At 41.2% G+C, this 13,881-nt stretch overlaps 8 protein-coding genes across 8 annotated transcripts; 4 read left to right on the top strand and 4 right to left on the bottom strand. All coding sequences in view use genetic code 12, as the record gives it.

Moving 5' to 3' along the window:
* Window positions 1–54: 54 nt before the first annotated feature.
* On the bottom strand, window positions 55–414 carry FOB63_001674 (prefolding complex chaperone subunit; the record flags this gene model as incomplete). Its single annotated transcript, XM_002618206.2, has 1 exon — window positions 55–414. The coding sequence occupies one exon, from the start codon at window positions 412–414 to the stop codon at window positions 55–57; it is 360 nt and encodes a 119-aa protein (XP_002618252.1).
* A 141-nt stretch (window positions 415–555) lies between these two features.
* On the top strand, window positions 556–1,605 carry FOB63_001673 (ATP synthase complex assembly protein; the record flags this gene model as incomplete). Its single annotated transcript, XM_002618207.2, has 1 exon — window positions 556–1,605. One exon carries the CDS (start codon window positions 556–558, stop codon window positions 1,603–1,605), a length of 1,050 nt encoding a protein of 349 aa, XP_002618253.1.
* A 628-nt stretch (window positions 1,606–2,233) lies between these two features.
* PSY2 (Psy2p) lies at window positions 2,234–4,813 on the top strand (the record flags this gene model as incomplete). The annotated part of the gene is made up of 1 exon (XM_002618208.2): window positions 2,234–4,813. One exon carries the CDS (start codon window positions 2,234–2,236, stop codon window positions 4,811–4,813), a length of 2,580 nt encoding a protein of 859 aa, XP_002618254.2.
* A 244-nt stretch (window positions 4,814–5,057) lies between these two features.
* On the top strand, window positions 5,058–5,924 carry SPS19 (uncharacterized protein; the record flags this gene model as incomplete). The annotated part of the gene is made up of 1 exon (XM_002618209.1): window positions 5,058–5,924. The coding sequence occupies one exon, from the start codon at window positions 5,058–5,060 to the stop codon at window positions 5,922–5,924; it is 867 nt and encodes a 288-aa protein (XP_002618255.1).
* A 246-nt stretch (window positions 5,925–6,170) lies between these two features.
* Window positions 6,171–7,247, top strand: AGE3 (Age3p; the record flags this gene model as incomplete). The annotated part of the gene is made up of 1 exon (XM_002618210.2): window positions 6,171–7,247. The coding sequence occupies one exon, from the start codon at window positions 6,171–6,173 to the stop codon at window positions 7,245–7,247; it is 1,077 nt and encodes a 358-aa protein (XP_002618256.1).
* Window positions 7,248–7,338: 91 nt separating this feature from the next.
* CWH8 (Cwh8p) lies at window positions 7,339–8,004 on the bottom strand (the record flags this gene model as incomplete). The annotated part of the gene is made up of 1 exon (XM_002618211.2): window positions 7,339–8,004. The coding sequence occupies one exon, from the start codon at window positions 8,002–8,004 to the stop codon at window positions 7,339–7,341; it is 666 nt and encodes a 221-aa protein (XP_002618257.2).
* Window positions 8,005–8,605: 601 nt separating this feature from the next.
* On the bottom strand, window positions 8,606–11,206 carry FOB63_001668 (karyopherin beta; the record flags this gene model as incomplete). Its single annotated transcript, XM_002618212.2, has 1 exon — window positions 8,606–11,206. The coding sequence occupies one exon, from the start codon at window positions 11,204–11,206 to the stop codon at window positions 8,606–8,608; it is 2,601 nt and encodes an 866-aa protein (XP_002618258.2).
* Window positions 11,207–11,676: 470 nt separating this feature from the next.
* On the bottom strand, window positions 11,677–13,476 carry SEP7 (septin; the record flags this gene model as incomplete). The annotated part of the gene is made up of 1 exon (XM_002618215.2): window positions 11,677–13,476. One exon carries the CDS (start codon window positions 13,474–13,476, stop codon window positions 11,677–11,679), a length of 1,800 nt encoding a protein of 599 aa, XP_002618261.2.
* Window positions 13,477–13,881: the final 405 nt, after the last annotated feature.

The following is a 13,881-nucleotide window of genomic DNA, read 5'->3' as shown; positions in this document are numbered from 1 at the left end:
TTATCTAATGATGCACTGCTCGAGACATCAAAGAGTATCCAATGTGTCTTTTGATCACTTTTTGCCCACGATCTCGGTCATGTTCTGTATAGTTTTCTCCAAATTAGCTTCCAAGTAGTGCTTCTTAGTTTTTAACAGCTTTTCTGTTTCGGCGAACTGTTTCTTGTCTTCACCAATCTTGACAAGATACTCGGAAACATCATTTTGAACAAATGCCTTACCAATACCTTTCCAAACCTTATCACCAGGACTTGTAAGCTTATTCAATCTGGACGTAGTGGACTCAATAATTTTCAAATTGGCATCAACTCTCTCCAACTGGAGGTTGCACATGTTCAACTCAGCTCTTGATTTGTTGAGCTGGTTGTCCATCTCAATGAGCAACTTTTGCAAAGACTGTGGATCTAGGGACATTATTTTTTTCAGGTATTCACAATTTTAGTAGGATAAATCAATGGTGTTCTTTTCTTTGCCTAAGTTCGGTACTGTAGCACTTTGAGAGAGGTTCGTTACGCGCACTCCAATATTTCGTTGTACTCACCTTGTCATCATAGAATGCTTCAAATAGCCAGAAGAAGTTTACCTATTTTCCCGAGGAAGCAATGCGGTATTGGCTTTTCCTTTGCCAGGTTTGCTTCCAATGCGGCAACTGGCGTCAACTCAAGCCAACCCATTAGTGGCGATGTTAACATCAAATCAGAGGCGAACAGGTTGGAAAAGACTCTTACGAAGTTTTGGGACAAGGTAGAAACTAGCTTCAATAAGAAAACCCAATCTTTTGAAACCCACCTTGATGGGAAGGCTCTCAAGACTCCTCTCGGCAATATACTTTCTGTTCCAGCCAATAAGAAACAGTTGGCGTATTTAGTTAGCCATGAGTGGGAAAACTTGATTGATTTGAAGATAAAACCTAACTCGTTGCCATTAACTTCCATGGTAGCTCGTGCCACAGACTTAGGTATTGTGTTTGGTTCTGAAGAAGTGGATAAAGATTTGGTGACCAAAGTCGGCGATTTGCAAGATATCAAATATAACATCTTGCGTTACTTGGACACAGACACCTGCTTGATTTTCACCACCTTGGATGAGTACGAGGGTCGCTTGAGAAACAAGCAGGAAGAGTTGTATAGACCCTTGATCGAGGAATTTGAATCTTATTTCACTGAATTCGGCAGAAAGAAAGATTTGCTTCCATCTCCTGACCATAAAGTTGAGTTGACTTACCTTGATTGTGAGACTGATGGTATTAGAGGTAATAGTCAAACTATCACCACCCAGAATATCGTATTGCTGTGGTTGGACAGTTTACCTATCTACGACCTTGTTGCTTTAGAGAAAGCTGTTCTTTCGTCAAAGTCTTTTTTGTGTGGTGCTGCTATTGTCAGATCGAATGCATCGGATTCGCAGATTCAATCGGAACTATACCAAGTGAATAAGGCGAATGAGGCAGAATACTTCAAGAAGTCTGTTGAGGAAATCGTTGAGATGGGAAACTTAGAAACAATATTCCAAACCCAAGAATGGGGTGAAGTTGAGGATACCCATGATGTTGATAATGCTGATTGGTTGAGAAGTCTATCCTCTGCTGCACTTGTTTGTCGTTAGTTACTTGTACATATTTAGAATACAATGCACAACAGGTCATTTACCGGCATCGTTGCAATTTGAAAATTCAATTCACAATTTCATTTAGCTTAATACCATTATGGTTAGTATTTATCGATCTAACTCGTTCGTTCAATTTTGTTCACATATGCCCATGGATGCGAATTTTCAGTAACGGAAACCAGTTTTCCTCAAACTTTGACAATACCTGTAAATATTGAAAACATCAAACGCGGCCACAATTTTAAAAAATAGACGAAATGGTCAAAAGAGATGTATTTGGGATTATATTGGAATTCATTTATTACGAATTAGAGTATTCAAAATTTTTTCGGCCCCGTTTTTGGTTAGTATTAGGCACAAGACGTGTTCTCTCTTGTGACACCTGGACACCAACTGATAAGATTTGATGTTCAATACAGTATAAACGCAATTAGTACTAAGAGTTTCGCGTTGCTTCTTTTCTACCAACTGGTACTTGGAGTATAAGAACAATACTATTCTGACTTTTATATCTGGGCTAAATCAAGCAGCTCTATTCTGTTCTCAAGTGCCGTGCTTTATCGTTTTGTTGTTGCGTTCAGTCATTAGCACTTTTTACCTATTGCGAAGCGGCTAGACAGGCAATATGGAAACGGAGCCACAGAGCCGACCTAACGGAGAAAAAGAGGAAGATCCAATCATTTTGAGCGAGTTATCAGGGGAAGTTGAAGATGCAGATGATGAGGAACGTCAAATGATCAAAAGTAAACTAGCCAGACGCGTGAAAGTGTATTTTCTCGAAGGGGAAGACTGGTTGGATAATGGGACAGGTTATTGCATGGGAGAAGTTGACAAAAAGACGAACAAGCCGTACTTCATTGTCCGGAGTGAATTGGATTCTGATAATATTATCTTGAAATCATACTTGGAAGGTACCATCCAATATCAGCGGCAACAAGAAACATTGATAGTCTGGACCGACTTGTCAGGGAAAGACTTGGCACTCTCCTTCCAAGAGAATGAAGGTTGTGCCGATTTATGTGATTTCATTGTGAAGGTACAACAAAAAAATTTGAGTCCAACGATCTCCTTATACTATGTTTTGTCCACGATGCAAGATGCGTCTGAGGGTCCTCGGGAGATTACAGAGCTAATAACGGGACCAATAACCTATCCTGATGAAAGTCCCACATGTGAAAATCTTCAGAACATTTTAGAAGTTATTAATCAGGGTTCAAATTCGCATTACACTCGATCCAAAATTTCGGAATTCTTGCTCCAGCAAAATTATTTCGAGAAGCTTTTGAATATTTTCAACCAGGCGGAAGCTAATCATGATATCCACAGTTTACATTTGTTGAGTGACATCACAAAAGTAATCCTACTTTATAATGAGCCAGATGTTTTGGAAGAACTCGTCAGGACGGAAAAGAATGCAACTGGGCTCGCAGGAATCTTGGAATATGACAGAGACTTCCCTAATTTCAAAGCTTGCCATAGGGAATATTTAAGTGACAAATCAAAGTTCAAAACTGTTGTCCCGATTCCACACTTGGAAACAAGCATAAATTCAGACATGAGCATCTTTCGGAAAGACTTTGTCTTGAATTACTTGAAAGATGTGGTGCTTGCCAGAAGTATGGACGAGCAAATTCTCGGAACATTATCTTCTTTTATCTACTCTAACCAGATGGAAATCATTAGCTTTATGACTGATTCGAACGCAAGTGATCATTTCTTTAGTCGTTTATTTCTGTTGTACGATTTAAAAAGCAAATCCGACGTTCAAAAAAAAAGAGATGGTGTCAGAATGCTACATCAATATGTGCTAGTTGCTAAGAACCATCAAGCAAATCAAAGACCGCAATTTTTTATTGCTTTAGTGAAGTCTGGTCTATTCAAAATGATTGAATTCGCGTTGAGAGATACAGATAGCGATACCCGTGTCGGCGGTACAGAACTTCTCGTGTCCATAATAGAACAGGATGTCTCACTTGTTAACACAGCAACGCGAGGTGAGTATGTTGATGAGCTAGAGTGTCCAATGCCAGGTACAAATCTGCTTGAAACTAAGGAGCCTTGTGACCTCACCACTGAGAATGCCGGCAAGCCATTGAAGATGAAGTTAGTGAGTGACATGTCGACTACAGTCGTTTTATGTCAATTGATACTTAAAGATAAAAATCCAGGACTTAAAATCCAGGCTTATGAAGCATTGAAGATGCTTCTATCGAGCCTGTGTGAAGAATCAGGCGAAGGCAATATTCTTGATAACGGGAGTGGACAATGCTTTCCTCCGGACTCTGAGCTGGGTGTGAAACAATATTTGGAAGCATTTTATAAAGAAGTTGCTCCAATGCTCTTCAAAGATTTCAGAGACCTTCTTTCAGAAGATACCAAGAAACAAGAAATAGCGATCTCAAAAATGATGGATGATCCAATTCTTTATCAGCATCTTTGTGATCTATTGTCCTTTTGCCTACGCGAACATCATCCTTCCCTTTACAAACCATTTCTTTTCAACAACAACGTCATGAGAGGAGTTGCGAAAGTTTTGGAATTGAATTTCAAAGTAATTTTGAAGTTAGGAGCATTAAGATGCCTCAAAAGTGTCCTACTATTGAATGATTATGCACTGACTCAGTACATCATTCATAATGACTTGCTTCATAGCTTCTTTGTATTTTTCAAGTCTGTTTCATCGGCGAATAATCTTGCAAACTCTCTGTGCATTGATTTATTGGAAACGATCATTCAGCGGTTCAAAGGTAAGAATTACCGGCAGTTGGCATTATACATTCATAAAACTGAAAAACACTTCGTGTTGCACGAAATAGATTACGTCTCGACGGGTCGTGATTTGATTCGTTTAGCTGAAGAAAATATGGAGGTTAATAAGGATGCAACCGCGACAAGCATTGATGCAGATGAGGACAACATTTCGCATCATAATGATCTTTCCTCTCCAATCCAGACAGAGAAAGAGATTTTCGTCTCACATACTAATAATGTGCTGAATGTTGGACCTACTAACATTTTTCAGGATATTCAAGAGGAATTCTCTGAAAACAACAAACGACATCATGATCAACTACTGACTGACCTGGAAGAATCAGAACCATCTCAGAACGTGTCAGAGAACTCTTCCAACGGAGTTTCTCGAAAGAAAAAGGGTCAGTTATCCTTTGAAAAGAGCCCCCAACTTGAGACGACAGCCAGCGTATAAAAAAACCCTAAAGATATCTCATTGGAGAACAAGTCACCATCACTGCATGATTAAGCTTGCACTATTTTTACCTAATTCCTCTTGTGTGATTTATTCGATTTCCTAAGAGTGACAGTTACTTTCATATGCCTGGGAATTCCTCGGCATGTCACAACCTCACCCCGCATTTTAGCCTGCACGCGCCACAACTATTTGTACATAAGGTCCGCAGTTTCCCCAGAAGAAATTTATATCAACAAGAATAATGGGTTTAGATGCTTCATATATTGAGAATAGTTCCTGGAAGAAGGATCTCTTCAAGGGAAAGGTTGTCTTCGTCACTGGTGGTGCAGGCACCATCTGTCGTGTGCAAACAGAAGCTTTAGTTTTACTTGGAGCCGATGCCGCCATTGTGGGAAGAAACGAAAAGAAAACAAACCAGGCAGCGGATGAGATCAGCCGCTTACGTCCAGGTGCCAAGGTTGTAAGTTGCCCCAACACAGATGTGCGTGATGTCCAATCTATAGCAAAAGCAGTTGAGAAAACTGTCCAGCAATTGGGAAGAATTGATTTTGTGATTGCAGGCGCAGCAGGAAACTTTTTGGCGGATTTTAACCACTTGTCATCGAACGCTTTTGCATCAGTGGTGGGAATTGATTTGCTTGGATCTTTCAATACAGTGAAGGCGACGTTCAACGAGCTCAAAAAATCAAGGGGTGCAATTCTCTTTGTGAGTGCCACATTGCACTACTATGGTGTCCCATTCCAGGTTCATGTGGGAGCCGCAAAAGCGGGCGTGGATGCTTTGTCAAACGCTTTAGCAGTAGAGCTTGGACCATTGGGAATCCGCTCTAACTGTGTGGCTCCTGGCGCCATTGACGAAACAGAGGGTTTGGAAAGGTTGATCAGAGACAAGGAGGCTTATGTTAAAAACATACCGCTCCAGAGATTGGGTACCACAAGGGACATTGCCGATACTACAGTCTTTTTGTTCTCACCAGCTGCAAGCTATGTGACAGGAACTGTACTGGTTGTCGATGGTGCGGCATGGCAAAACGGTCAGCTGACCAGTGCAAGCTTGTATCCCGTTGAACTTACGAAGCGGAACACAGAGCCTGTGGCGAAGTTATAGGAAAGATAATACATCCAATTATCATGTATGTCGTTCAATTTGACCATTCCTTGCTTTGAAGTAGTATCTATAGTATAGCTCTGTTCCCTAAGAGTTGAAATATAGTTAGTTTACCAATATGGTTGCTTAAGAATATCACTCGTCTAGTTTGCTTCTTAATCACAGATAATCGGTTATCTAGGAGTATTGGTGCGCGCACAACCGCACGATACTTGTGGACGAGCGTCAGATTATTTTCTACACCCAATGTCAATTGATCCTGAAACACGCCGTAAGCTTTTGCTTTTGCAAAAGTCGGAAGGAAACAAGAGATGTTTCGACTGTGACGCTTTCAATCCTCAGTGGGCATCACCCAAATTTGGCATCTTTATCTGCCTTGAATGTGCTGGTGTACATCGTGGTTTGGGTGTTCATATTTCGTTTGTTCGTTCTATAACTATGGACCAGTTCAAACCAGAGGAAGTATTGAGAATGGAAAAAGGAGGTAATGACAAGTGCAAAGCTTACTTTGTGGAACACAATGTGGATCTTTCGTTACCTATCAGAGCTAAGTTCGACAACTATGTGGCTGAAGACTATAAAGAATACTTGCTGTGTGTCATAGAAGGACGGGACTTCGTACCAAAGGATCATTCGAATGAAACTTTGCCAACTGGCCAAGAGACTATCGCACAAGCAAACGGTGTACCCGTCATTGACAAAAGCAGAAACGAAGACTACTTTGCTCGTCTTGGATCCGCAAACGAACAAAGATCGGATTCTCTCCCTCCATCTCAAGGAGGAAAATACTCAGGGTTTGGAAACACACCGGCACCTGCTGCGTCCAGTAGATCAGGTGGTGCGTTTTCTGCCTTTTCTTTCAATAGTCTCCAAGAAGATCCCGTTGGTACTCTTACGAAGGGATGGGGATTGTTTTCCTCAACTGTGGCCAAATCCGTGAGTGAAGTGAATGAAACAGTGATAAAACCCGGGTTCAGTCATTTGCAAGAAACCGATATTGGAAGCGAGGCTAAGAGAGCCATGGCTCAATTCGGCCAGAAGATGCAAGAAACTGGCAAGTATGGGCAGGAAACGTTCCAAACCTTTACAAAAGAGGTTCAGGAAAAAGGTTTGAACGGTACTGTGGATAACTTTTTCCAAGGTTTTGGCCAACGCAAGAAGGAGGTCCAGCCCGCTTTTGGTGTTCAGAGACCAGAGCAAAAGTCGTCATTGTCGTCATTTGAAAACCCGGTTTCTAAGCCTGGATTCTCAAGCAAGGAAACCAAAGAGTTCGGCAAGCTGACGCAAGAAGACGAGGAGGAGGATGCTTGGGATGACTTTTAGTCAAAGGTGTGTTCAACGTGTAATATTATTTATAGACGTTTCAATAGAAACTGAAATTATGTCGGCTGGTATAGCCTTTTCTATTAAGTTTTTACGTTTCTTTTTTTTCGATTCTGGCTTTGTATGATAGGAACTCGCTTTCGAATGTTTCATAACAATGGTAGTAGGAATCTTTGACGTAGAAATCTTTGACGAGTGGCCACAGAATAACCCAGTCTACTATTCCCACATCCCTTGCAAGAGCCAGAATTATGAAAAACACCAAACCAAAAACGGCTCCCACAGTTACACCCACAGCAACCTGAGCAGCAGTGTGATACAAAAGATAGACTCTCGAAGACGCCACACAGAGACAAGAAATATATAGCATGACAACCGCAATAAGCTTCCCCATATTCTTGATTGGTACTCTGAACAAGACAATGCACACAAAGTAAGTTGCAAAGAAACCCATAAATTGTGAATGTGCAGAAGGCATACCGTAAGATAACCCATAAGTTCCAATCCCAAAGTCTTTATGAAACTCAGGCCGAGGCTGCCTCACTAAACATTTGACCACCTTGTTAATACCTTCATTAATGAGGTGACCACCGACAACTATAACGGGCTCGATCTCTCGCGTAATGAGAAACCATGCAGTGTAGAAGACCATGATGTATATAGGGAGTAACGAGAAATGGACACTTGCCACAGACAAAATGTCATCTGGATCATAAAGAATGTAAGTATGGTCGAAAGGAATAGGATTGTAATCCATACTGGTAGACGTCTAGTGTGCAAAGTTTAACTATTTCGCGCCCGCGTTGGGCGGTAAGTGCGTATGGTGTTCACCTACATGAAGAAAACGTCTAAATTTATTTGACGATCATACAAAAGATAGATACATAAGATGTGACATTAAAGAAGTAGAATTATTATATGTATATGTGATAAATGAGATGATAAGTTGAGATATGTAATCAGAGAGTAAATGAGAGAAGAAATTAGAGATGATAAGAGATGAGAGATGAGAGATGAAAGATGAGAGATGAGAGATGGAGATGAGATGAGAGATGAGAAATGAGAAATGAGAAATGAGAAGCGAGAGAGATGAGAGATGAGAGATGAGAGATCAGGGACCACGAAGATTTGAGATATGACATGATAAATGACATGAGAGAGAAGTCATTAGAATGAAAAGAACTGACATATCAGAATATAGAGGATATGAGATAGGTAGTCAGAAACGTAAATAGAGATGTAGATGGAGATGTAGATATGACAAAAATTGGATGGATCAAGGAGGATAGAGGAGAGGAAAGACATTTTCAGAAATAAACTAGAGAGAGTCGATGAAATCGAATGAGAAGAAAAAAAAATCAGGCGATCTGCCGCTTCTGGCGGTCTCTGGCCCATCTAGCTGCATCCTTTGTTTGTTGTGAAAAGGTGGTGTTGTTTCTTGTCTTCTTGATGAACCATGTAATCCACTCTTGCAGGTAAAATTCCTTCAACTGGCCATCAGGGTACATAGCTGCAATGTCTCCCAACAAGCCGACTGCAGACCTCGCAGTTGATTCATTTGTAGCCAACTCCACGTCGCCTGCAATTTGTTCAATCAACCGGAAAACAGGACCAAGGATGGTATAGAGAGCCTCTGGTTGCGATGACAAGCTGCTGACAACACCAACGTAACAGTCCAACACTGCTTCCTTCACGGAGTTCACGTAATCAATAGACTCATATGTGTTGTCCGTAGGTGCGAGACTAGTGAGTTCGGTACAAATTTGCATGACAACTTGCATGTAAGGCTGGAAGTTTTCTCCCAAAACACTAGCAATATCGCCAAAGCATGACACGATGGCTGGTTTCAATTCTCTCTTCACTGTAGGGTTATTCAAGTTAGCACCTAAAATTTCCATCAATCCGTTCAAGTATGGGGAAATTGCTGGGCCCAAAGATTGCGCCAAATCCGCCACTAAGCCAACAGCAGTGCTGCAGGTTGGAGATTCCACATTAGCCAATGCTTTAGTCAAGTATGGAATAAACAGATCCATGTACTTCAAGAATTCGGGGCCAACTGCACTGCAGACAGCAGAGATAGCAATGAAAATATCCTCTTCAATCAAAGCATTTGGCTGTTGCGCTTCCAACAACTTGATGAACATTGTCATCAACTTATCAGCTGCACCTTGTACCTGAGAGCTCAAGCGTCTGATCACAGCAGTCAACAAGGACAATATATTAACTTGTAATTCTTCCAAAGCGGATCTGCTTTCGACGCTGAAAACCTGCAGTTGCATGGCTATGGTTGCCTCCAACCTGCTCAAAACCTCTGTAGCGATGTTGCTGACAATGCCCATACAATCGTTAGCACTATAAGTCACGAAGGAAGACAAGGCTTCGTATGCAGAAGCTCTAGAATTGTACTCATTGTCCTCCTTGTTGGAAAGCTGCACCAAAGCTGGAATGAATGTCTCGTAATACCTTGACAACATGCTTGATTCTTGTTCAGGGGCTTCCAGGCAAAGCTGTTCCAAAATGTTCATCAATGCCCAGCAGCAGTTGACAGAGACCTTTGGATGGTCTCCCAAGCCATGTAATAAGGCGCCCAACAAAGATTCTAAGTCCTGGTTAAGGTCAACTGCACTTAATGCTACTTCGGCAATCTTTCCCAAACACCAGGCAACTGTTTCCTTAACTTGCAAAGTTGGATCGGTAATCAAACTCAAAATAGGTTTAATGGCCTCTTGAATGGCGGATCGTAAATGATCAATTTCTGGTCCTTCTAAAATAGATCCAAAAGCCATCACAGCAGCTTCACGGTTTCTCCACTCCGTCAGCTCAATATTGGCAGCAAAAAATTTCAATGTTGGTTCTACCACATACATGCCTGTGGTTGTAGCAAACAATTGCAAACAAGAACCAGCAGCCATAGCCACAGACCAATCATCATCTTCCGGATCCTCATTTTGCTTTGTCAACAACGATAATAAGACCGGTAAAACATCATTCGTAGCAAATAGAGCAAAATTGAAAGATGTAAGTTCTGGAGACGCAGCTTGCCCAGGTTCGTTGTATTCATGAAGCTGGTATGCAATTTCGAACTCCTCTTCGCAAATAGTAGACCAGAATTCAATTGCCATACATGCAACCCTCTCATTAGGGCTTTGCATACCGTTGATAGACAACACGTACAATGCCTTCTCCATGTATAAGGACATGTGCTGATAGTATAATTGAACTATTCTAGCAAGGCAACCAAAAGCAGCGGCTTGTAATTCTGTGTCCTCAGCTTGAGTTGCTTCACAAACCACTTGCATGATGAAGTTTCTCTCGCCTTCTCTTTGAAAGTTAAGTTTAATGAATTGCAACGAGTTGATCAATGCATTTAAAGCAGTTAACCGAACTTGTGTAGATGGTTCACTTGCTTGAATTCCCTGAACAATTGCAATCAAAATACCATTAGATTGAGCAATAATACGAGGATCATTCGCATCAGCACCTTCACAAATATAACCAATCGTCAATAAACAAGAACGTTTCACCTGTGTTGGCTTCTCCGTTTTTGTATTCTCAATAATTGTTGGGATTAAGTCTGGCCACTCATCTCTCGGTAACTCTATCGTGGCAATCGTAGACACTAGCTGAGGAATGGACGAGGTCATTTTGTCATCATTGCTCAACAAAACAGACATGGAAATCTCTTTGATCTTCTGTTTCGACTCGGGATTCATGGCAATCCATCTCGCTTGTTGCTCTGCTTTAACTCTACTGTCTTTCGAAGTCAACTGGTTTTTCAAACCAAGTGCCGCCAACATTCTAATTTCTGGCTTTTCTTGACTAACCAACACATCAGCCAAATACAACATGTATTCATTGAATTGGTTGGTTGCAAGCTGAGACAATTGACTCTCGGCTTCATTTCTAGCTGCCGCATCTGTGGCAAATAATGCAGATTCCAAAAGACCGGCGATATTCATTGCGCTTCTGTAATGATGTTGATGCACTTATAAAGCAGTGTATATGGATCAATAGTGATTGGAGAAGGCAATCAAGCAAAAAAAGAGGTTCACAGTCTTAATTAAACACAAAAAAAGGGATGTTTTCAACGTGAATGACTCTGTTTCTTAAGGTTTTAGTAACAGTGCAAGGACAGACGTTGATCATGAAATCAGATTTTTTTGTATTAATCGTGCGTGTACCAATAAGGATATATGGGGCCGCTTTTACTTCACACTGCCCCGGTCCATGATCAGGTAGCTAAATTTAACTTCTTTTCTACAATTGTCCTTAAATAGCCCATTTATAATTTAAATTATTGTTTTGTGGAAACTGCGCTTTCATCGCTCTGGAGGGATGTTCTCTTTGAGAAGTTTACGTGAGGTTTCGGTACTTGCTCACTTGCTTTCTTTTTTTCGGCCCGTACACTCTGTTGCCCGCCATCCCATTTTTACTGCTTACTCACTATTGAATGTAAATCAGTAATTGTTTCGTCCTTATGCATGGTGTAGTTTCCTGAAGACTCGTTATCAACTTCACTAAGTTCTTCAATTTCACCTTCGTTGTCTTGGTGGCTGTGAGTCTCCAGTTGAGCCTCCTGCGCTTTCTTCTCGGCCTCTTGTCTTTTAAATTCTTCCAATTTCTTCAAAAGCATTTTTTCTTTAGCCTTAAGCTCAGCTGCTTTCTTTTCTAACATGGCAGCACGATTAGATAATTCTTTCGCACTGGCAACCTCCATCTCCTCGAGTTTTTGTTGTCTCTCTAAAATACGCTCATGCCTAATAACATACGGCACAGTTTCAGAGATTTGCCTCAATTGACTGCGTTGCGGAGCAATAGACATTCTCTTGAATGCCTGTGACGTCTTGTCTAGATTCTCGCGCTCTGAGGCAAAGTCATCATGAGATGAATAATTGGAGCGAGTCTCTGAAATAGTCGATGACGACGAAATAAAGGAAGGCCCAGCATCGACTTTGGGGGAAGCAGTATACGAAGCCTCGTCCAATAACATGGATTTGGGCTTCTTCGAATGCCCAGAAGCAAGCGAAGTGGCATCATCAGAATCTTCCTTGCCCATAAAGCGGGTAGTATCGTTTCCTTCAGCCAATTGTGCCAAGTTGGACAATGATGGAATAGCAGAGTTCAGAATTGATTGGTCAGCATGGCTGTCGTGGAAGGTACTATCATCGTCACCCTTTCCTGTGACTTTAGTCAACCTCTCAGTTCTGTAGGTTTCATACAAGAAGTCATGTGTCAAGTCCTTCAAGTCTTGTAAATGAGAACCTAAGAGCACAGACTTCAAAATAGGGAAGTCGCTGTATCTTGGATTATTGATATCCACCAATCCCCAAGGATACTGTCTTGCTTTGATAGTTTTAGTTTCACCAGTATTGGTATCCTTGATCTCATAGTCTTGTTCCGAGGATATTATAGCAAATGGTTGCAAAGAAGCCAAGTACTTACATTCCTGGATCAAATCATAATCCTCATCCTCATCATACTCATCCATAGCATTGTCAAATTGAAAAACGGGCACATTAAAGCGCTCGATGTCAAGTCTGATTTGTTCCTTATAGTGCCTGAGTTCACTTTCGGTAAATGAGTCTGCTCTGCCAATGACAGGAATGATGTTGACGTACTTTGACAAGCGCTTCATGCATGTAATGTCCAATTCTCTCAAGCCGTGGCCGGTAGGTGTAATGAAATAGATCAAAACATGAACTCTTGTGTCTATAAACCGAGGATTTCTTCTAATTCTCGTCTCTTCGGCCAAAACCAAGTCGAATTGCTGCTTTAGATAGTTTTCAATTTCAACAAAACAAAGTTCATTGTCCAAGTTGTCTCCAAAACCGGGAGTGTCAATTATGTTCAACTGTAACCTCACATTATCGTCATCCAATAATTCGACCTTGGTTTCTGTTATAGCGATGCCGGGTTCTTCATGTGCACTGAAAGCATCAAATTCGTTTCTGGCTAAAATAGAAGTATTTGGCAAGGCCACGTTTTGGGCCAGGGTGAAGGTTAACGTCTTAGTCGAGCTATTCTTCTCCACGCCTTCATATGTATGAGTCATCACTTTTCTGTCCAACAAGCAATTAATGAATGTCGATTTACCGGTTCCCAGTTCACCAGCCACCATGAATGTGAACTTAATAGCTTTTTTGGAATCCTTTCTGTAGTTGATCATAGGCGAGTCGCTCATAGTGGAAGGCAGATCAAAACTGTAATCTGTGTGATATGAGGTACTCATGGTGCAAAATTTTTTAGCCAATTTCACGCCTGGTCACCGAACTGTTGATTGTTTGTTTGATTACGCTGTCTTTTTTTCTCACCGAATCTGTGGATCAACCTGGTATGTAGATTCTCTATGCAGTAGTGCGCGCTTCGTTTGGCCGAGAAAGCTTAAATAGACTAGGAAATACAATCGCGCAAGGAAAAGAAACCAGAACGAACTAACGGATCGGTACACGTGATTTTCTCCTTTGTGCACCAGGTTCAATTAAAGTAGATGCTACTTATCAGGGGCTATAATTTCATTCTGACTAGGATATTACAAAGAAGAAATCATTTTATGTAAATTATGAAACCAGTGCCTCTGTAACTAGATATCGAGAGGTTAGCGATTTGCTTTGAATTACAGAACATTGAACTTGCC

Source organism: Clavispora lusitaniae, assembly GCF_014636115.1.
Source record: "Clavispora lusitaniae strain FDAARGOS_655 chromosome Unknown tig00000038_pilon, whole genome shotgun sequence".
NCBI classification, from domain to species: domain Eukaryota; kingdom Fungi; phylum Ascomycota; class Pichiomycetes; order Serinales; family Metschnikowiaceae; genus Clavispora; species Clavispora lusitaniae.
The sequence above is the reverse complement of the archived record's forward strand: the minus strand, read 5'-3'. Positions and strand labels throughout refer to the sequence as shown.